Source organism: Macaca mulatta, chromosome 19 (assembly GCF_049350105.2).
Source record: "Macaca mulatta isolate MMU2019108-1 chromosome 19, T2T-MMU8v2.0, whole genome shotgun sequence".
Taxonomy (NCBI): Eukaryota; Metazoa; Chordata; class Mammalia; order Primates; family Cercopithecidae; genus Macaca; species Macaca mulatta.
This window is the reverse complement of record NC_133424.1, coordinates 68,325,380-68,349,443: the sequence shown is the minus strand read 5'-3', so window position 1 is coordinate 68,349,443 and position 24,064 is coordinate 68,325,380. Positions and strand designations below refer to the sequence as shown.

At 41.8% G+C, this 24,064-nt stretch overlaps 1 protein-coding gene across 2 annotated transcripts in view; it reads right to left on the bottom strand.

Annotated features, from left to right (window-relative positions):
- The window catches only part of NLRP8 (NLR family pyrin domain containing 8), a 55,489-nt gene that overhangs the window by 5,739 nt on the left and 25,686 nt on the right, over nt 1–24,064 (bottom strand). The window contains exons 6-11 of one of the 2 annotated variants that reach the window (XM_077975640.1): nt 22,849–23,016; nt 18,533–18,685; nt 14,064–14,234; nt 11,898–12,068; nt 3,676–3,846; nt 1,682–2,174 (exon numbers count right to left, since the gene is read on the bottom strand). In XM_077975640.1, coding sequence (XP_077831766.1) covers nt 2,075–2,174; nt 3,676–3,846; nt 11,898–12,068; nt 14,064–14,234; nt 18,533–18,685; nt 22,849–23,016 — 934 coding nt within the window. In that variant the 3' untranslated portion in view covers nt 1,682–2,074. 2 annotated transcript variants of the gene reach the window in all.

The window sequence follows — 24,064 nt, the reverse complement described above, 5'->3', positions numbered from 1 at the left end:
CACCTGGCCTACTTTCAAAATATTCTTTTTCCTTTGCAATACATTGTCCTATGCTGCACCTCCTTTGCTGTGTGTCTATTGTTTAAATTCTTTTAAACAAAGACAAGAACTGAGGTCTCATAACTGCCATCCACATTTCTACCATTGTTTAGTTTGATGATTAAATTATTCCAGATTTGGCCAGTGAGAACTCATTCAATCAGGCTCCTTGTTCCTATTGCTATGTCCCCATTATTATTATTATTTTTCAGAGACAGGGTCTCTCTCTGTTGCCCAGGCTGGAGTACAGTGATGCATCATGGCCCACTGCCGCCTTGAACCTCTGGGCTCGAGTGATTGTCCCACGTCAGCCTCCCAAATACCTGGGATCACAGGCATGCATCATCAGGCCCAGCTGATTTGTAAAACATTTTTAATGTAGATGGGGTCTCCCTATGTTGCCCAGGCTGGTCACTAACTCTTGGGCTCAAGCAGCCCTCCACCTTAACCTCCTACAGTGCTGAGAGCACAGGTGCAAACCACTGGCCTGGCCCCCATGGTTCTCTGAGCATTGTCTTACTTCTGACACAAGATGTTCCAGACCCATTCTGTACATTCCCAGCACCAACTGTGGAGTCAGCTCTTTCTCTGAAGATTCTTGGTTCCTTTAATGAGAAACAGTACTTAGAAAACAATACCTGAGTACCAGTGTGCTGTTTCTATGATACCATTGTTTCTACACTTAGGTTTCTTTTTCATGGCTGAATAGTACTCCATTGTGTATAAGTATCATGTTTTCTTCATCCACTCATCTGTTGATGGACTCTTAGGTTGCTTCCAAACCTTGGCTATTGTGAACAGGGCTGCAATAAACATGGAACTGCAGATATCTCTCTGATTTACTGATTTATTTGGGGTATATACCTAGCAGTGGGATTGCTAGGGTTGAGGTTGAGGACCCCAACTCCTCTGGCTTTTGAAATAAAATTTCTTCAGAATTAAGAAACCAACCTGGGCCTGGCACAGTGGCTCACGCCTGTAATCCCAGCACTTTGGGAGGCCAAGGGGGGGGCAGATCACGAGGTCAAGAGATCCAGACCATTCTGACCAACATGCTGAAACCCCGTCTCTACTAAAAATACAAAAACATTAGCTGGGCATGGTGGTGCATGCCTGTAGGCCCAGCTACTCAGGAGGCTGAGGCAGGAGAATCGCTTGAACCCAGGAGATGGAGGTTGCAGTGAGCTGAGATGGTGCCACTGCACTCCAGCCTGGCCACAGAGTGAGACTGTCTCAAAAAAATAAAACAATAAATAAATAAAAATAAATAAATAAAATAAAATAAAAAGAAAAGAAAGAAACCAACCTGAATGATACCTGATTGTTACATTGTAAAAAGATGGCTGTTTCAGAAGGGAAGAAAAAAAAAATTGTGATTGCTTTCTAGATCTTTGAGCTCTAAATGGTGCCATAACAAATTTAAGAGTATAGTAGTTAGTTAGGACCTTAAAAAGTTAAGAGTTACACTTCATTTTTAGAGCTCCTTAAACACGAGGTGGTTTCCTTTTTCCAGTACTTGCTACATTTATTATCTTCCTTAGAAGTTCCTTGTGCACACTTTCCCCAGACAAGCAAAGGAACAGGTTTGTTCCTTAACAGTTGATGGACCAGTCTACCGGTAAATAAATCACACTCTAAAAAATTTCCAATTGCATTCATGCATATTTTTAATTAAAATTTTCTAATACCCTTGAAGATATGAAGACATAGCTCCAAGAGGAGATGTTTACATGACATATTCAAAGACATTTTGGTAGCCAGGAGTAGATGTGGGTTGAACTCGCCTTATCTTGGTGCCCCAGTACAGTGACTAATCTATGTGTTAACACATGACACTCCGTAACATTGATGGGGTTATTTGGAGGTCATGCCCTACACCAGTTCCCAGAATGAATGGAGCCATTCCAGACTCAGGACGGCCCACAAAATAGGCAACTGTTTCCCAATTTCTCATTAGGAAAAAAATACCCAGAGGACCACCAGATCCGTCGCCAGAGGGTCCAGGTCGATTCATCCCTATTGCTTCACCATAGCGCTAAGAATTCCAGTCCTGTATTATCTTCAGGAAGTCCCTTCCCACTGGAGGGCCCTCCAGTCTTGCCAGCACATCCACTTCGTTACTGTCTTTCTTCTCCCTGGGAAGGATACAAACAAGGTTTTGTTTTCTTACATTTGGTTTTCCTTTGCAGCCCTGAAACAAGGAGGCAAAACCTCTAGAACAGAAATTTACCACCTAGGAGACCACCCTGGCCCCATGCAGTTGGTCAAAATGAATAGGGGTGCTCTCGGGAGCTCAGGAATGAATTTGAAGTGCCTTGGGGTTCAACAAAGACAGCCTCAATGATCCCTCGTCCTGTAAATCACACCCTTGGATCGCTCCCTCTCTCACTGGACCAGGGCTAGACTGTGTGGCCAATAGAACAAGGCAGATGTGATGGGATGTCACTTTCAAGATTAAGTAATAAAAGACTGTGACTCTGTTTTGGGCTGTCAGTCATCTCTCTGTGCCACTGTCTCCCTCTGCCTCTGCCTCTCTCTGCCTCTCGTTCTGGAGGAAGCCAGCTGCAATGTCATGAGCAACTCCCTGGAGAACAACTGAGGCCCCACAGTGCACAGCCACACAAGTGAGCCTGGAAACAGATTCAACAGCCGTCATCAAACCCTAGCCAATGGCTCAACTGAGACCTCAGGAGATACCACGAGCTAGAACCACCCAGTCATATCGCTGTCCTATTTCTGACCCTCAGAAATTGTGTAAGACAATACGCCTTTATATTGCTTTAAGTTACTAAACGTTGAGGTAACTCGTTGCATAGCAATAGATGACTAATACACCAGGAAAATTGTATCCTTCACCTGGAACCCACCACTGGTTGAGAACATGTGTTAGGCACTGTGCTAAGTGCCGTGTGTGTGTATGTGTGACTTTTCTTTCAGTCATTAAATCTCCATGGGGAAAGACACCATTTCAGTTTTATAGATGAGCAAATCAAGGCGCAGAAAGATTGACTTTTTAACTGCTCCGTAGCTGGTAAGTGGCAACATCAAACTCAGTTGTTCAGGAAGAAAAGGTGAAGAAATGAAGAAAAGAGAAGATAAAGACAAGAAAGAAGATATCAGACAGGTGAATCCCAGTTAACAGTTCCTTTAGGTAAAAGTGGGAGTTGGGGGTTTGAACAGCTATGCGGAGGGAACTATAAATCCCCAGGAAACAAAAGCAGAATGGTAGCAACACGGGAAACAATCGCATTCCAGGTCCACCATCTCACTTTCCATTTTTAGAGTCGGGGTCTCACTCTGTTGCCCAGGCTGCAGTGCAGTGGTGTGATCACAGCTCACGCAGCCTCAACCTCCTGGGCCTAAGTGACCCTCTCACCTCAGCCTAATGAGTAGCTAGGACTACAGGCATGCACCACCATGGCTAGCTAATTTTTGTATTTTTTAGTAGAAGATAGGGTTTTGCCATGTTGCCCAGGCTGGTCTGAACTCCAGACTCAAGCGATCTGCCTGTCTCAGTCTCCCAGAGTGCTGGGATTAGAGGCATGCACCACCACACCCAGCCCAGCATCTCATTTTTTTTACAAGGAGCTTCTCTTGGGTGATTGGTTTTGCACAGGGAACCCAGTGGAGACTTACAAAATGACCTCCTCTCTCTTCTTTTGACTTGAGAAGGCCTCACACAAGGTCAGAATACCATCAACTTCGATCACATTCTTGCTCAAGTCCAGATGTCTCAGATGTTGGTTTTTACAGAGCATGGAAGCTATGGCCTGGCAGCAGATAGAGGTGAACAGGCAGTTTTCCAGCCTGTGACACAGAAACAGACAGCAGACAAGTCATCATGACTCATCTGAGAGCTCAGCTGGTGTGACGGCTTACAGCCGAGAAATCACACTAACAGGAATGCGTGATGTTGTTTCAACCATGTCTCAAAGAGGTGCCGTGTGTCATCAATACAATGCCGGCCCATGAGAGTCCTTGAACAAAGAGTGAAATTCATGGATTATTAGATTAATGGGTTAATGGGTTATTATGGGAGTGGGATGGGTGACTTTATAAAGAGGGAAAGAGATCTGAGCCCATATACAACATGCCCAGTGACTCACTAGTGACCCTGCAGAGAGTCCGCACCAGCACTAAGGCTCTCACCAGATGCAGCCCCTCCACCTTGGACTTCTCAGCCTCCATATCCCTTTGTTTATAAGTCATGCAGTTTCAGGTATTCTGTTATAAGCAAGAGAACACAGACTAAGATGGATAGGGTCCATGAATTTTATACTGAGCCAAGTTACTGCTCATGGCCGAAACTAGATTAAAAAAATAATGTCATACAAGCAAAGACTTAGAAAATACTGCATAAACACTTTCAGGTATAGAAAGTTCTTTTCTACCTGAAAATATATTTCACTCAATCTAAGAGATAAATCAACATTTAAAACCCAAACTAGATTTGAGGAGTCAAAGAATCATGACTGGCAGTGATTCATACTGAATTTAATTTGAGAAGCAAATCATCAACAAAAATGAACACCATTATCCAAACTAATCCTAGAAATGAAAGGTGTACTATAAGACAATAATTTAAACGAGCTAGATTAAATACCAAGATTATACTAATGGCGAGCAAAAAATTTGGATTGAAAGAGGCAAAATTAGTTTCATTTTCTGATCATGAGAGATGTTTACAAATCTTTTGCAAATACTAAAGGTAACCAAAGAATTAAAAAGAGAATGAATGCTTTTATATCACTGGCTGGTATGCATGTTAGCAAAGAGACCATAAAAAACAGGGAAATATATACATTATATATTTTCATATATAAATATATTAATGTAATTAATATAAATATTTTAAATATATAAATATATAATATATTTATATAATATAAATTATGTATATATAAATATATAACATATAATATATAAGTATATAATATATGAGAGAGGTTCCAAGATGGCTGAATAGGAACAGCTCCAGTCTGCAGCTCCCAGCGTGAGCGACGCAGAAGACGGGTGATTTCAGGATTTCCAACTGAGTACTGGGTTCATCTCACTAAGGCTTGTCAGACAGTGGGTGTAGCCCACAGAGCAGGGTGGGGCATTGCCTCACCTGGGAAGCACAAGGGGTCAGGGAATTCCCTTTCCTAGCAAAGGGAAGCCATAACAGACGGTACCTGGAAAATCAGAATACTCCCACCCTAGCACTGCACTTTTCCAGTGGTCTTAGCAAGCGGCACACCGGGAGATTATATCCTGCGCTTGGCTTGGAGGGTCCCATACCCATGGAGCCTCACTCATTCCTAGCACAGCAGTCTGAGATCGAACTATAAGGCAGCAGTGAGGCTGAGGGAGGGGCGCCCACCATTGCTGAGGCTTGAGTAGGTAAACAAAGCAGCTGGGAAGCTCAAATTGGGTGGAGCCCACAGCAGCTCAAGGAGGCCTGCCTGCCTCTGTAGACTCCACCTCTGGGGGCAGGGCATAGCTGAACAAAAGGCAGCAGAAACTCCTTCAGACTTAAACGTCCCCGTCTGACAGCTTTGAAGAGAGTTGTGGTTCTCCCAGCACGGAGTTTGAGATCTGAGAATGGACAGACTGCCTCTTCAAGTGGGTCCCTGACCCCCAAGTAGCCTAACTGGGAGACACCTCCCAGTAGGGGCCAACTGACACCTCATACAGCTGGGTGCCCCTCTGAGACGAAGCTTCCAGAGGAAGGATCAGGTAGCAACATCTGCCGTTCTGCAATATTTGCTGTTCTGCAGCCTCTGCTGGTGATACCCAGGCAAACAGGGTCTGGAGTGCACCTCCAGCAAACTCCAACAGACCTGCAGCTGAGGGTCCTGACTGTTAGAAGGAAAACTAACAAATGGAAAGGACATCCACACCAAAACCCCATCTGTACATCACCATCATCAAACACCAAAGGTAGATAAAACCACAAAGTTGAGGAGAAACCAAAGCAGAAAAGCTGAAAATTTTAAAAATCAGAGCACCTCTTCTCCTCCAAAGGAACACAGCTTATCACCAGCAATGGAACAAAGCTGGATAGAAAATGACTTCGACGAGTTGAGAGAAGGCTTCAGACAATTGGTAATAACAAATTTCTCTGAGCTAAAGGAGGATATTCAAACCCATCACAAAGAAGCTAAAAACCTTGAGAAAAGATTAGACGAATGACTAACTAGAATAAACAGTGTAGAGAAGTCCTTAAATGACCTGATGGAGCTGAAAACCATGGCACAAGAATTACATGATGCATGCACAAGCTTCAGTAGCCGAGTCGATCAAGTGGAAGAAAGGGTATCAGTGATTGAAGATCAAATGAATGAAAACAAGGGAGATGAGAAGTTTAGAGAAAAAAGAGTAAAAAGAAATGAACAAAGCCTCCAAGAAATATGGGACTATGTTAAAAGACCAAATCTACATCTGATTGATGTACCTGAAAGTGACAGGAAGAATGGAACCAAGCTGGAAAACACTTCTCAGGATATTATCCAGGAGAACTTCCCCAACCTAGTGAGGCAGGCAAACATTCAAATTCAGGAAATACAGGAATGCCACAAAGATACTCCTCAAGAAGAGCAACTTCAAGACACATAATTGTCAGATTCACCAAAGTTGAAATGAAGGAGAAAATGTTAAGGGCAACCAGAGAGAAAGGTTGGGTTACCTGTAAAGGGAATCCCATCAGACTAACAGCGGATCTCTCAGCAGAAACTCTACAAGCCAGAAGAGAGTGGGGGCCAGTATTCAACATTCTTAAAGAAAAGAATTTGCAACCCAGAATTTCATATCCAGCCAAACTAAGCTTGATAAGTGAAGGAGAAATAAAATCCTTTACAGACGAACAAATGCTGAGAGATTTTGTCACCCCCAAGCCTGCCTTACAAGAGCTCCTGAAGGAAGCACTAACCATGGAAAGGAACAACCAGTACCAGCCACTGCAAAAACATGCCAAATTGTAAAGATCATCTATGCTAGGAAGAAACTGCATCAACTAATGAGCAAAATAATCAGCTAACATCATAATGACGGAAAAAATTCACACATAACAATATTAACCTTAAATGTAAATGGGCGAAATGCTCCAATTAAAATACACAGACTGGCAAATTGGATAAAGAGTCAGGACTCATCAGTGTGCTGTATTCAGGAGACCCATCTCATGTGCAGAGACACATAGGCTCAAAATAAAGGGATGGAGGAAGATCTACCAAGCAAATGGAAAACAAAAAAGGCAGGGATTGCAATCCTAGTCTCTGATAGAACAGACTTTAAACCAACAAAGATCAAAAGAGACCAAGAAGGCCATTACATAATGGTAAAGGGAACAATTCAACAAGAAGAGCTAACTATCCTAAATATATATGCAGCCAATACAGGAGCACCCAGATTCATAAAGAAAGTCCTTAGAGACCTACAAAGAGACTTAGACTTCCACAAAATAATAATGAGAGATTTTAGCACCCCACTGTCAACATTAGACAGATCAACGAGACAGAAAGTTAACAAGGATATCCAGGAATTAAACTCAGTTCTGCACCAAGCGGACCTAATAGACATCTACAGAACTCTCCACCCCAAATCAACAGAATATACGTTCTTCTCAGCAGCACATCACACTTATTCCAAAATTGACCACATAGTTGGAAGTAAAGCACTCCTCAGCAAATGTAAAAGAACAGAAATTATAACAAACTGTCTCTCAGACCACAGTGCAATCAAACTAGAACTCAGTATTAAGAAACTCACTCAAAACCGCTCAACTACATGGAAACTGAACAACCTGCTCCTGAATGACTACTGGGTACATAACAAAATAAAGGCAGAAATAAAGATGTTCTTTGAAACCAATGAGAATGAAGACACAACATACCAGAATCTCTGGGACACTTTTAAAGCAGTGTGTAGAGGGAAATTTATAGCACTAAATGCCCACAAGAGAAAGCAGGAAAGATCTAAAATTGACACCCTAACACCACAATTAAAAGAACAAGAGAAGCAAGAGCAAACAAATTCAAAAGCTAGCAGGAAGCAAAAAATAACTAAGATCAGAGCAGAACTGAAGGAGATAGACACACACACACACAAAAACCCTTAAAAAAATCAATGAATCCAGGAGCTGATTTTTTGAAAAGATCAACAAAATTGATAGACTATTAGCAAGACTAATGAAGAAAAGGGAGAAGAATCAAATAGATGCAATAAAAAATGATAAAGGGCATATCACCACTGATCCCACAGAAATACAAACTACCATCAGAGAATACTATAAACACCTCTATGCAAATAAACTAGAAAATCTAGAACAAATGGATAAATTCCTGGACATATACACTCTCCTAAGACTCAACCAGGAAGAAGTTGAATCCCTGAATAGACTAACAGGTTCTGAAATTGAGGCAATAATTAATAGTCTACCAACAAAAAGAAGTGCAGGACCAGACGGATTCACAGCCGAATTCTACCAGAGGTACAAAGAGGAGCTGGTACCATTCCTTCTGAAACTATTCCAATCAATAGAAAAAGAGGGAATTCTCCCTATCTCCCTAATTCATTTTATGAGGCCAACAGCATCCTGATACCAAAGCCTGGCGGAGACACAACAAAAAAAGATAATTATAGACCAATATACCTGATGAATATTGATGCAAAAATCCTCAATAAAATACTGGCAAACCAAACCCAGCAGCACATCAAAAAGCTTATCCACCACAATCAAGTTGGCTTCATCCCTGGGATACAAGGCTGGTTCAACATACGCAAATCAATAAACGTAATCCAGCATATAAACAGAACCAAAGACAAAAACCACATAATTATCTCACTAGATGGAGAAAAGACTTTCAACAAATTCAACAGCCCTTCATGCTAAAAACTCTCAATAAACTAGGTATTGATGGGACATATCTCAAAATAATAAGAGCTATTTATGACAAACCCACAGCCAATATCATACTGAATGGGCAAAACCTGGAAGCATTCCCTTTGAAAACTGGCACGAGACAGGGATGCCCTCTCTCATCACTCCTATTCAACATAGTGTTGCAAGTTCTGGCCAGGGCAATCAGGCAGGAGAAAGAAATAAAGGGTATTCAAGTAGGAAAAGAGGAAGTCAAATTGTCCCTGTTTGCAGATGACATGATTGTATATTTAGAAAACCCCATTGTCTCAGCCCAAAATCTCCTTATGCTGATAAGCAACTTCAGCAAAGTCTCAGGATACAAAATCAATGTGCAAAAATCACAAGCATTCCTATACACCAATAACACACAAACAGAGAGCCAAATCATCAGTGAACTCCCATTCACAATTGCTTCAAAGAGAATCAAATACCTAGGAATCCAACTTACAAGGGATGTGAAGGACCTCTTCAAGGAGAACTACAAACCACTGCTCAACGAAATAAAAGAGGACACAAACAAATGGAAGAACATTCCATGCTCATGGATAGGAAGAATCAGTATTGTGAAAATGACCATACTGCCCAAGGTAATTTATAGATTCACTACCATCCCCATCAAGCTACAAATGACTTTCTTTACAGAATTGGAAAAAACTAATTTAAAGTTCATATGGAACCAAAAAAGAGCCTGCATTGCCAAGACAATCTTAAGCCAAAAGAACAAAGCTGGAGGTATCATGTTACCTGACTTCAAACTATACTACAAGGCTACAGTAACCAAAACAGCATGGTACTGATACCAAAACAGAGATATAGACCAATGGAACAGAATAGAGCCCTCAGAAATAAGACCACACATCTACAACTATCTGATCTTTGACAAACCTGACAAAAACAAGAAATGGGGAAAGGATTCTCTATTTAATAAATGGTGCTGGGAAAACTTGCTAGCCATATGTACAAAGCCAAAAGTGGATCCCTTCCTTACACCTTATACAAAAATTAATTCAAGATGGATTAAAGACTTAAATGTTAGACCTAAAACCATAAAAACCCCAGAAGAAAACCTAGGCAATACCATTCAGGCCATAGGCATGGGCAAAGACTTTATGACTAAAACACTAAAAGCATAGGCAACAAAAGCCAAAATTGACCAATGGGATCTAATTAAACTAAAGAGCTTCTGCACAGCAAAAGAAACTACCATCAGAGTGAAGAGGCAACCTACAGAATGGGAGAAAATTTTTACAATCTACCCATCTGACAAAGGGCTAATATCCAGAATCTACAAAGAACTTAAACAAACTTACAAGAAAAAATCAAACCACTCCATCAAAAAGTGGGCAAAGGATATGAATAGACACTTCTCAAAAGAAGACATTTATGCAGCCAACAGACACATGAAAAAAAGCTCATCATCACTGGCCATCAGAGAATGCAAATCAAAACCACAGTGAGATACCATCTCACACCAGTTAGAATGGCAATCATTAAAAAAATCAGGAAACAACAGGTGCTGGAGAGGATGTGGAGAAATAGGAATGCTTTTACACTGTTGGTGGAACTGTAAACTAGTTCAACCATTGTGGAAGACAGTGTGGCAATTCCTCAAGGATCTAGAACTAGAAATACCATTTGACCCAGCCATCCCATTACTGGGTATATACCCAAAGGATTATAAATCATGCTGCTATAAAGACACATGCACACGTATGTTTATTGCGGCACTATTCACAACAGCAAAGACTTGGAACCAACTCAAATGTCCATCAATGATAGACTGGATTAAGAAAATGTGGCACATATACACCATGGGATACTATGTAGCCATAAAAAAGGATGAGTTCATGTCCTTTTTAGGGACATGGATGAAGCTGGAAACCATCATTCTGAGCAAAGTATTGCAAGGACAGAAAACCAAACACCACATGTTCTTACTCACAGGTGGGAATTGAACAATAAGAACACTTGGACACAGGGTGGGGAACATCACACACCAGGGCCTGTCGTGGGGTGGGGGGAGGGGGGAGGGATAGCATTAGGAGATATACCTAATGTAAATGACGAGTTAACAGGTGCAGCATACCAACATGGCACATGTATACATATGTAACAAACCTGCATGTTGTGCCCATGTACCCTAGAACTTAAAGCATAATAATAAAAAAAGAATTAAAAAGTATATAATATATAACATATTGTATATTTACATATTTTATATGTATTTTAATATATTTATTTATGTATGCTTACATATACTTATATGTATAATATATAAAATAAGTATATACATATAAATGATATCTATAAAATAAGTATCTATGTGTCTGTACATATATATGTGTATAGATATGCATGTATGTATCTTTATATACATATATATGTATATGTGTATATGCGTATCTTTATATACGTAGGTACGTATGTGTGTATGCGTATCTTTATATACGTAGGTACATATATGTGTATATGTGTATCTTATATATGTAGGTCTGTACATGTGTATATGCGTATCTTTATATATGTATATATGTATATATGTATCTTTATATACATATGTGTGTGTATATATCTCCTAAGTATAAAATTCAATTTCAGAAGACCAATCATATCAGGTATCAGTCTAAAACTGACAAACTCTGTTATCTTTTATTCAACTAGAAGAATATTTTCTAAAACAATTGTTAACACAGATTGCTGCATCCCACCCTCAGAGTTTCTGATTTCCTAGGTCCGAAGTGGGGCCCCAAAATTTGTATTTGTCCTGCCCAGGCAAAACTGCTGCTGATCCACACTTTGAGAACCACTGCTCAGAAGCTTCCCAGTTCTCCAATTCAATGGAGGGAACGATCCAGAAACTTAAAAAGACAGCACTTCCCTGTTATATATTCCATCCTGAGAGATGCTTATATACAATTTCTCCTGATCTAATAGGAGGAGATGAGGGGCCACTTACTCCAGGATCTGTAATGTACAGTCAGGGTTCTTCAGGGCCTCACACAGCAGGATCACTCCATCATCCTTCAGGCTATTAAAACTCAGGTCAAGACTTTTCAGGGTTTTATTTTTACAGAGTGCAGAGATCATATCCTGACAGCAATTAAAGGTCAAGTCACACTTTCTCAGCCTGCAAAGAAACACAGGTAAAAAAAAAAAAAAAAAAAAAAAAAAAATGAAAACACCCTTAGGTTTTACTTCTTTGTTTTTGCGTTCTGTTTTCATTTGTTTGTTGTTTGTTTTTTGTTTTTGCATAACGGCATAACCAAGGTGCAATTAATATACCACACAATTCACCCATTTAAAGTGTACCAAACATTGGTTTTCAGTCTATGTATAAAGTTGTACGATCATCACCACAATTTTAGAATATTTTCGTAAATTCAGTTTAGAATATTTTTGTCACCCCTCAAGGAAAACCCTGGACACTTTAGAAGCCACTTCTCCCTTCTTCCCTCAACCTACCCCTACCCTAACACCACTAATTTGCTTTCTTTTTCTGGATTTGCCTATTTTTGGCAAGTCATTTAAATGGAATCATACAATATGTGACCTTTTGCGTTTAGCTTCATCTACCACAATATTTTGAAGATTTGTCCATGTTGTAGCATGAATCAGTATTTCATTTAACAAATAACATTCCATCACGTGAATACACCATATTTTCTTTACGCCTTCATCAGGGCACAGACCCAGGTTGTTTCCAGGTCTTGGGTATTATGAGTATTATGAGTATTATGAATAATGCGGCTGTGAACTGTGTGCAGGTTTTCATGTGGAGGTGGGTTTTTATTTCTTTTGTGGATATACCTACAAGTGGGACTGATGGCTCACAGATTAAGTCTGTGTTTCACCTTTTGAGGAACCGCCACAGCTGCTTTCCAAAGCAGTGGCACCCTTCCCTGCTTCTTCTCGGGAAGCTAAAAGTATCGATGTTTCGGGGCTATTTTGCACCACCTCATGCCTCTCACAATCATTTGCTGAGATTTACTATGCTTTGGGCATTGAATTAGGGGATGGGAATTAAAGGCAGGAATTAGGGCTCCTGCCTTTTAGCAGCTCATATTCTCATGTGAGACAAGAAACAAAGAGGCGGATTCAATGGTTATGGTTCAGTGATGTCCTAGTAAACCAGCTCTCTAGAGAAAACAAACAAAAGCCCTAGTGTGTAGTGACTGCCAGTTTCCATGGTACAAACACTTCTGCCATGGCTGATTTCAAGCTATGAAAATGAACTGCCTTGTGACAGAGCAGGAACATCGTCATCTTGGACAGACACTACTACTTTAAGTTCCAGCTCCCTTTCTAGCCTCATGCATTTCAAGGAAATCACTTCTCTCCTAATTACAAGTGGCTATAAAGAGCAGACAGTAAAACACAGATAAGACAGCTCAGGCACAGAGGGAGGTTGGAGGGGAAAGTCTCTCAGGTAACTGCCAAACTCCACCCTCATACCATGAGCCCCAGTAAAACAGCAGGCCTTAATAGCACATTCCTTTCCCTTCAGGTACTAAGACAGGGAAGCTAAAAGCAGACTCAATGGATATGCCTGCAGCTGCAGGAAGATATATGGGAACAGACACACAACTTTCCCTCCCAGATAAGCACAACCAAGAGTCACAGAAGCAGTCCAAGCCTCTGATAAACTCTCCCACCCTGAATCCTTAAAAACTCTTAGTCTATAAGAGAGTATAGCTCTAACCTAACTCAGCCAGAAGCCCCTCTTAGGTTTGTTTTCTCTAAAATAAACCTGTCCTTAACTGTCAAGACACCTTTTGTGTTTCTTTCCTCTTTCTGCAATTCTTACACCTCAAGGTGGTCGTTCTTACAGTGATGAACAGATAGATGTCAATATTCCTTAAATTTAAAATACCCTGCAGTCCCTCTGAGTTCACTCCTGGGTATCTTGGTACACAGTTTGAGAACTCTGCCTCTAGATCATTTGCCTCTGAATCAGAAATAATAACCCTCCTTTTTATTATGCTTTTCCCCTCAGTACCAGCACCATGCCTAACATGCAGTAGGCACCTAATAAATATGTGACATAAATGAACATATAACAGGTTCTCTTCATCACCCTGTTCTGCTCCAGGAAGTTCCAAGAAGAAAACATTCTGGAACTTACACCAGCCTCTGCAGAGGACATCTCAGGTGTGACAGGGCATTCCAAATATGCTTGACCCCTTCATCTTTCAAGGCATTTTCCGCCAAGCTCAGGTGGGTCAGCATCTTACTCTTCCTGAGACAGGAGGCAAGGCTTTCACAAGAAAGTTGTGTAAGGTTGCAGTTCTCTATCCTATGGGAGAGAAGCACACAGATGACTAAATGGAGAAGGTTCTTTGTCTCACACAGAAGGGTGATCATCTCAATCGGGGCACTCCCTCTGAATGCAGAAGCATCCTCATACCTCTGTCATCACCACTTAGGACTTCCAAGCTTTAAAGTAAAGGACAGCAGCTTTGATATGGGAATGGTGGGGTGAAGAAATTGGGGATCAATAAAATTGTTAGACTAAAAAGCTTCCGCACAGCAAAAGAAATAATCAGCAGAGTTAACAGACAGCCCACAGGATCGAGGGAAACCAGTCCCCGATATTTCAACGTAGGTTCTTTTCTATTTTTGCTAAGTGTCAGCCGGTCTGAGAAATAAAGGGAAAGAGTACAAAAGAGAGAAATTTTAAACCTGGGTGACCAGGGGAGACATCACATGTCGGCAGGTTCCGTGATGGTCCCTGAGCCATAAAACCAGCAAGTTTTCATTAGCAATTTTCAAAGGGGAGGGAGTGTACGAATAGGGTGTGGGTCACAGAGATCACATGCTTCAAGGGCAACAAAAGATCACAAGGTCAGGGCAAGATCACAAGGTCAGGGTGAAACTAGAATTACTAATGAACTTCCATGTTCCACTGTGCACACATTGTCATTGATAAACATCTCAACAGGGTTCAAGAGCAGAGAATCAGTCTGACTAGAATTTACCAGGCTGGAATTTCCTAATCCTAGCAAACCTGGTGAGCGCTGCAGGAGGCCAGGGCATGTTTCATCCCTTATATGCAACGGCATAAGGCAGACACCCCCAGAGTGGCCATTTTAGAGGCCCCCTCCCCACCTCCCTGGGAATACATTCCTTTCCCAGGGCTGTTAATTATTAATATTCCTTACCAGGGAAAGAATTCAAAGATATTTCTCTTACCCATTTTTGGAAATAAGAGAAATATGGCTCCATCCTGCCCGGCCCACAGGCAGCCAGACTTTAAGGTTATCTCCCTTGTTCCCTGAAAATTTCTGTTATCCTGTTCTTAAGGTGCTCAGATTTCATATTGTTCAAACACACATGCTTTACGAACAATTTGTGCAGTTAACGCAATCATCACAGGTCCTGAAGTGACATACATCCTCAGCTTACAAAGATGACAGGATTAAGAGATTAAAGTAAAGACAGGTATAGGAAATTATAAGAGTATTGATTGGGGAAGTGATAAATGTCCATGAAATCTTCACAATTTATGTTCTTCTGTTATGGTTGCATGAGGTCCCTCCGTTCAGGGTCCCTGACTTCCTGCAACACTACAGAGTGGGAGAAAATCTTCACAATCTATACATCTGACAAAGGACTCATATTCAGAATCTACAAAGAACATATCAGCAAGAAAAAAAAAATCCCATCAGAAAGTGGGCTAAGGACATGAATAGACAATTCCTAAAAGAAGATATGCAAATGGCCAGAAAGCAAATGGAAAAATGCTTGACATGACTAAGTATCAGGGAAATGCAAATCAAAACCTCAATAAGATACCCCCTCACTCCCGCAAGAACGGCTATAATAAAACAATTAAAAAAATAGGTGTTGGTGAAAATGTAACACTTTTACACTGTTGATGGAAATGTAAACTGGTACAGCCACCATGGAAAACAGTGTGGAGATTCCTTAAAGAACTAAAAGTAGAACTACCATTTGATGCAGCAATCCCACTACTGGGTATCTACCCTGAGGAAAAGAAGTCATTATATGAAAAAGATACTTGCACACACGTGTTTATAGCAGCACAATTTGCAATTGTAAAAATATGGAACCAGCCCAAATGCCCATAAATCAACGAGTGGATAAAGAAAATGTGATACATACACACACACACACACACACACACACACACACACACACACACACACACATGCACCCCATGGAATACTACTCAGCCATAAAAAAGGAACAAAATAATGGCATTTGCAGTAACCTGGGTAGAATTGGAGACTATTTTTCTTTTTTTTCTTCTGAGACGGAGTCTCACTCTGTTGCCCAGGCTGGAGTGCAATGGTGCAATCTCGGCTCACTGCAAGCTCCACTTCCTGGTTTCATGCCATTCTCCTGCCTCAGCCTCCCAAGTAGCTGGGACTACAGGTGCCCACCACCGCAAATTAGCCTGGCTAATTTTTTGTATCTTTAGTAGAGATGGAGTTTCACCGTGGTCTCGATCTTCTGATCTCGTGATTTGCCGCCTTGGTCTCTCAAAGTGCTGGGATTACAGGCGTGAGCCACCACACGTGGTGGGAGACTATTTTTCTAAGTGAAGTAACTCAGGAATGGAAACCAAACATAGTATGTTCTCACTTATATGTGGGAGCTAAGCTATGAGGACACAAAGGCATAAGAATGATACACAGGACTTTGGGGACTCAGGGGAAATGGGGGGGTGGCAAGGGACAAAAGACTATACATTGGGTACAGTGTACACTGCTCGGGTGTTGGGTACACCAAAATCCCAGAAATCACCACTAAAAAGTTTATGTAACAAAACACCACCTGTTCCCCCAAAACTTATTGAAGTAAAAATTAAAACCTGAAAAAAAAAAGACTAGGTGTGGTGGCTCACATCTGTAATCCCAGCACTTTGGGAGGCCAAGGCAGGTGGATCACCTGTGGACAGGAGTTCAAGACCAGTATGGCCGACATGGCAAAACCCCATGTCTACTAAAAATACAAAAAGTAGCTGGGCATGGTGGCAGGCACCTGTAATCCCAGCTACCCAGGTACTCAGGAGGCTGAGGCAGGACAATAACTTGAACCCAGGAGGCAGAGCTTGCAGTGAGCTGAGATCACACCACTGCACTCCAGGCTGGGCAACAGACCAAGATTCTGTCTCAAAAAAAAAAAAAAAAATTAAAACATAGAAAATAAATATATGGGATTAAGAGGGAAGAGAAAGAGACCACCAATAATCAAAGAACAAATAGCAGACATGGAGATGGCCTAAGAAGAGACATAATTTCCGAAGTTATAATAAAGGAAAGACACATTAAATACATGGGAAGACATGCAAATTAGAGAAACTAAGATGAAGTCAGATGATAAAAAAATAGTCACTAGTAATCAAGGAAATGCAAATTAAAACCGTAAGGTACCATCTCCTGCCCAACAGATTGTCAGCAACAGTAACAAAAATACTGATAATAACAAGACTTGGAGAAGAATTTGGAATTAGGGGCACTTTCATACCCATTGCTCTGGCCAATTGGTACACGCTGGAAACAAACCCAGAAAAACTGAAGATGAATACTCACCATGGCCCAGCAATTCTGTTCTTAGAATGCTCATCACAACGTGTGTGCATGTGCGCGTGTGTGTGTGTGTGTGTTTCTCTGTATGCAGCCAACAATTGGAAGCAGCTCAAACCTCAACTGTGAGTAGAATGAATAACTAAATTCTTGGATATTCATATCAATATCATTCTGTAGTGAAGAGGAATTAACATAGAAGCAATTCAACAGATGAACACTAAGATATAGATAAGGAAAAAAAAAACACATCACAGGTGATGCTTTTATGTAAAATCCTTTTTTTTTTTTGAAACGGAGTCTCACTCTGTCATTCAGCCTGAAGTGCAGTGGTGAGATACCGGCTCACTGCAACATCTGCCTCCCGGGTTCAAGCAATTCTCCTACCTCAGCCTCCTGAGTAGCTGGGATTACAGGTGCACACCACCATGCCTGGCTAATTTTTGTATTTTTAGTAGAGACGGGGTTCCACCATGTTGGCCAGGCTGGTCTCAAACTCCTGACCTCAGGTGATCCGCCCGCCTCGGCCTCCCAAAGTGTTGGGATTACAGGCGTGAGCCACCGCACCTGGCCCTTTTATGTAAAATTCAAAGCAATGCAAAATAATGTGATGCCTGTTTAAGGATACATGGGTAGTAATATTAATACTATACATAAATTAAGGAGCCTGATCAGCCGGATTAAATATGTCATCATAGTGGGGTCAGGGGCAGGGTTGATAAAACCAGTGAGGACAGCGGAAAACAGAACTGATGACTTCTATTTCATAAACGGGATGATGGATACATAGGACTCATTATGCTTGATATATTATAGCATATTAGGTATAAATCCATACTTTTATGTAGACATGTTATTTCTCTTTCATTCTTGGCTGGACCCTTACTGACCTATCTATATAATTACATCAATCACAAGACTTACATTTGCTCCTACACATGTACCTTCCCTATGACTGCTTTTCTCACAGAAGCACTAAATCTACCAAACAACCACCACCACCACAACCACAACCACAACCACAGCCACCAGAAAGACTTACGATAGTCTCTCCAGCTGGGCCACGGACAGGTAACATGCCCCACAGTTCTCCAGGGAGTTTTTTGTTAGTATGAGAGTCTTTAGATGTCTGTTAACTTGAAGATTACTGCCAAGATCAGTCCAAATTCTAGGGGTGGCCAAGCAGTCTTCCAACCTGTAGAAGCCAGACACAAATACTGAGCCGAGGCTCTGGGGAAAATGGTACCTGTAGAGCCTCCTGGATCCCACTGTCTCACATCTCGGTCTTCACAGCAGAGCCTCGGGGGACTATTTCCAACTTTCCAGCCAGCACACCTGCACCAAGCTCAGGAACTTCCTACCAAGTCATCAGCAGAAAACAACCCACTCTTGGGGTTGTCATCAACTGGACTACAATAACGACTGAGCTCTAACTCTCTCCACTCAGCTCCTTGAAACACAAATTTCAAAAGAAGTTGGCTGAAAAATGATCATGGTGTATATTTATGGGGTCCAATGTAATATTTTCATTTATGTGTACATTATAGAAAGAGTCAATCAAGCTAATTAACATATCCATCATCTCACCAACTTAATTTTTTTGGCAGTGAGAATGTTAAAAATCTACTCCTTTAGCAACTTTGAAATACCACATTCTTATTAGTTAGAGTCACCCTGCTGTGCAGTAGACCTCAATGCTTACTTCTGTCTCATACTTTGTGCATTTATTTGCCAGTCATCATCAAGGTGAAGAACTTAGATTCAGTGACGTCTGGGAATTTTTCCTAAGTCTCACGGCCACTGTCTTCTCAGGCTGGATTTCGGCCTCAAGGTGGGCTGTTCATATAAAGACATTCAGTGAGGCATTGTGCTTACCACCCTCCAGGTTCTAGTCACCTGAGCTTTCTGTTCTGTGCAAGAAAGGCAATGAAATGCAGAGATCATCCAAGCTACATTCAGCTCTGTTGGATGTAAAGGAGCAATGATGGCAGATGAAAACAAAACGAGAGGTCATACAAATTCTGTTGAGAGAAGGTTCACACATGGAAAGGCTGGAAAGTGGGGTCTGAACTAAAAGTGGAGCTACCATTCGATCTTTGGGCAACTACACAAAGGAAAAGAAGTCTTTATGTGAAAAAGACACTTTCACATGCACGTTTATAGCAGGACAATTCACAATTGCAAAGATATGGAACCCACTTGAGTACCAAAGAGTGGATAAGGAAAATGTGGTATATACACACCACGGAATACTACTCAGTCATGAAAAAGGAATGAAATGATGTCTCTTGCAGCAACTTGGATGGAGCTGTAGGCCATTATTCTAAGTAACTCAGGGATGGAAAACCAAACATTGTATGTTCTCATTTACAGGTGGGAGCTAAGCTATGATGATGCAAAGGCATAAGAATGATATAATAGACTCAGGGGACTTGTGGTTGGGGTGAAGGTTGGAAGGAGGTGAGGGATAAAAGACTACATAAGGGGGACAGAGTACACTACTCGGGTAACAAGTGCACTAAATTCTTAGAAATCACCACTAAAGAACTTATCCATGTAACCAAAAACCACCTGTATCCTAAAAACTATGAATATAAACAAACCAAAAAAGTAGAGTCTGAGTAGGGGCATGGCAGTAAATGTTTAACCACTGCCATGCTGGAGAAGGAAGTCCTGATGTGCAGTGTTTGCCAGTGCCTGTGGTGTAAATGCCTCTGCCATGGCTGATTTTCAGCTCACAGTGGGAGGTCACTGAGTGAGGAGCTGGGAGGAGGTGCAGAGCAGTGCCCCATGACATCCTGTTTCCACCAAATGGGTACGGTAGACGGCGGCAGCGGTCTATCCTGACCAAGGCAGTGGTCAGGAGCTGGCAAGCGGTGGCTCGTGGGCCTCCTCTGGAGTGCCACTTGGTTTTCTACAGCATTATCCACTAAGAATGTTTTCAAATAAAACATTTTATTTTATTTATTATTATTTTTTTTGAGACAGAGTTCTGCTCTTGTTGCCCAGGCTGGAGTGCAACGGCACAGTCTCGGTTCACCGCATCCTCCACTTCCTGGATTCAAGTGATTCTCCTGCCTCAGCCTCCTGAGTATCTGGGATTGCAGGCATGTGCCACCACAACTGGCTAATTTTGTATTTTTAGTAGAGATGGGGTTTCACCATGTTGGTCAGGCTGGTCTCAAACTCCTGACCTCAGGTGATCCACCCGCCTCGACCTCCCAAAGTGCTGGGATTACAGGCATGAGCCACTGTGCCCGGCCTATTTTATTTTATTTTTTTTTGAGATGGAGTTTTTGCTCTGTCACCCAGGCTGGAGTGCAATGGAGCAATCTCGGCTCACTGCAACCTCCGCCTCCCGGATTCAAGCAATTCTCCTGCCTTGGCCTCCCGAGTAGCTAGGATTACAGGTGCGCACCACCACACCCGGCTAATTTTTGTATTTTTAGTAGAGACGGGGTTTCGCCATGTTGCCCAGGCTGGTCTTGAACTCTCAACTTCAGGTGATGCACCCGCCTCAGCCTCCCAAAGGGCTAGGATTACAGGCGTGAGCCACCGTGTCCAGCTCCCACAAAAATTTTTAGATGGTTAAAAAATGATTAAAAGAAGAATATTTTGTGACATATGAAAATTATGTTAATTCACGTTTCAGTATACATAAAGTTTTATTGGAACATAGCTGTATCCATTTGTTTACCTACGAACTCTGGCAGCCTTGGCACTGCAATGGCAGAGAGGAGCCATCAGGACGGAGACGGCATGGCCCCAGAGGGCGAAAATGTTTCTTATCTGGCTTGTCATAGAAAAAGTTTGCTGAACCCTAGCAGGGATAATAATGAACCATACAATAATTAGGAAACAATGCATTTTGATTCTCTATGACTTTTGTTGTTTAATATATTTGTAAGCCTATGATTTCATTTTTAAAAACATTGTTTAACAATTGGCTCATGAAATCATCGAATGATGAAAAATCAGCTCTTGCAGGCTGCATGTAATCCAGTCATCCCCTGCTGGTATATACCCCAAGAAAAGGAAATCAGTTAACCAAAGAGATGTACGTACTACCACGATTGTTGCAGCTCTGTTCTCAGTAGTTAAGATTCAGAAACAATCTAAGTGTCCATCAGATAAATGGATAAAGAAAATGTGGTACATATACACAATGGAGTACCATTCAGCCATGAAAGAGAGTAAGATTCAGTCATTCGCAATGACATGGATGGAACTGGAGATCATTCTGTTAAGTGAAATAAGCCAGGCGCAGAAAGAGAAACCACATGTTCTCACTTATTTGTGGGATCTAAAAATCAAAACAATTGAACTCATGGACATAGAGAGTAGGAGGATGGCTACCAGGGGCTGGGAAGGGTAGTGGGAGGGTGGAGAGCAGGGGAAGGTCAGGACTGTTAAAACCATTTATTCCTAGTGTTCCATTATTGGAACACTAAGCACGTGGGAGTCATTTACATCTCACTGCTCAAGGTCATCGCCAAGGTCTGATTGAAAAATTTCAAAACATTGCAGCCTTAGGCATAAACGGGTTAACAGGTTAAAAAAGAATAAGACCTAGTATTCGCTAGCACAACAGAGGAACTATAGTTAATAATAAATTGTGCTTTCCAAAATAACTAAAAGTATAAATCAATTGTTTGTAATACAAAGGATAAATGTTTGAAGGGCTAGATCTCCCATTCTCCAAGACATGATTATTTCACATTGCATGCTTGAACCAAAACATCTTATGTACCCCACAAATATATACACCTACTATGTATTCACAAAAATTAAAATAAAAAGTTAGAAAATATCCAGCTTTTACAATCCAGTAGGAGGTGCTCCAGTTCACTGCTGGGGCTCAGGTTTCCTGGTATCACATGGATCTAGAACATGGTCAAATAGTACTTTTTTTTTTTTTTTCCTTCAGACTGAGTCTCGCTCTGTCACCCAGGCTGGAGTGCAGCGGTGCGATCTTGGCTCACTGCAACCTCCACCTCCAGGGTTCAAGCGATTATCCTGCCTCAGCCTCCTGAGTACCTGAGATTACAGCCCATAATTACAGTAGCTGAGATTAGCCTGCCACCACACCAGTTAATTTTTTGTACTTTTAGTAGATATGGGGTTTCACCATGTTGGCCAGGCTGGTCTCTTGACCTCGTGATCCTCCTGCCTTGGCCTCCCAAAGTGCTGGGATTACAGGCATAAGCCACCATGCCTGGCCCAAATTGTACTTTTAAAGTTGAACAAAGCCAACAACAGATCAAAGAAAAGAGAGGGAAACTGAGCCTCTCAACACCACCCCTGAAAAGACCATCCCGGTACCCCAATTCCCGCTCTACCCACCGTCTCAAATCTTACCTGAGACATTGCAGACGGCACCGGGGGGATCTCAGCGCTTTGCATAGAAGCTTCACAACATTGGACTCCACTTCCACATGTTGTATTTCCAAGTATCTCAGATGCTCGTTCCCCATTAAAACACCGATTAAGTCCTGATTCAACATAGTGCTATTCACACGCCTTAAGCTGGAGAGGGAAGAGCGTCTCCTTGGAATAGGGTCCTGTCTACATTTGTAGAATTCTGCGGCCTCACAAAGGAGGCTCCCGGAAGCTACAGCTGCATGTGGGACAGGTGCGGTCCCACCCTCAGGGGGTTTACAATTGAATTCAGGACGCAGACATTAAAGAGTGATACAAACCTGTGGTTATTCAGGTCCTATCCTGGGAAAACTGTAAGCCAAAATGAATGGCTCATTTTCTTTATGCGGTCTATCACTGATGGGCATTTGGATTGGAACCATCATTCTCAGCAAACTAACACAAGAACAGAAAACCAAACACCGCACGTTCACATGTATAAGTGGGAGTTCAACAAGAGAACACATGGACAGAGGGAGGGGAACATCACACACCGGGGCCTGTCGGAGGCTGGGGAGCAAGGGGAGGGAGAGTATTAGGACAAACACCTAACGTAGATGATGGGTTGATGGGTGCAGCAAATCACCATGGCACGTGCATACCTATGTAACAAACCTGCACGTTCTGCATATGTACCCCAGAACTTAAAGTACAGTAAAAAAAATTTTTTTTAATGAATGACTTGGCTGGGCGCAGTAGATCACGCCTGTAATCCCAGCACTTTGGGAAGCCAAGGCGGGCGGATCAGGAGATCGAGACCATCCTGGCAAACACGGTGAAACCCCGTCTCTATTAAAAATGCAAAAAAATTAGCTGGGCATGGTGGCGGGCGCCTGTAGTCCCAGCTACTCGGGAGGCTGAGGCAGGAGAATGGTGTGAACCTGGGAGGCGGAGCTTGCAGTGAGCTGAGACTGCGCCACTGCACTCCAGCCCGGGTGACAGAGTGAGATTCCGTCTCAAAAAATAAAAAAGAATGACTCACAGGATCAAATTCGATTAGGCTGAGGTCCGTGAAGCCTTTCCTAAAGCAAAGGGAACGTCGTCCTATTCCTGAAGGATTCAGAGGACTGTTTTTCCTCACACTCTCCTAAAATCATGCTTTTTATTTTAAAATTTTTATTTATATTTCTTTAATAACAAAGCTCAGCTATTTTTT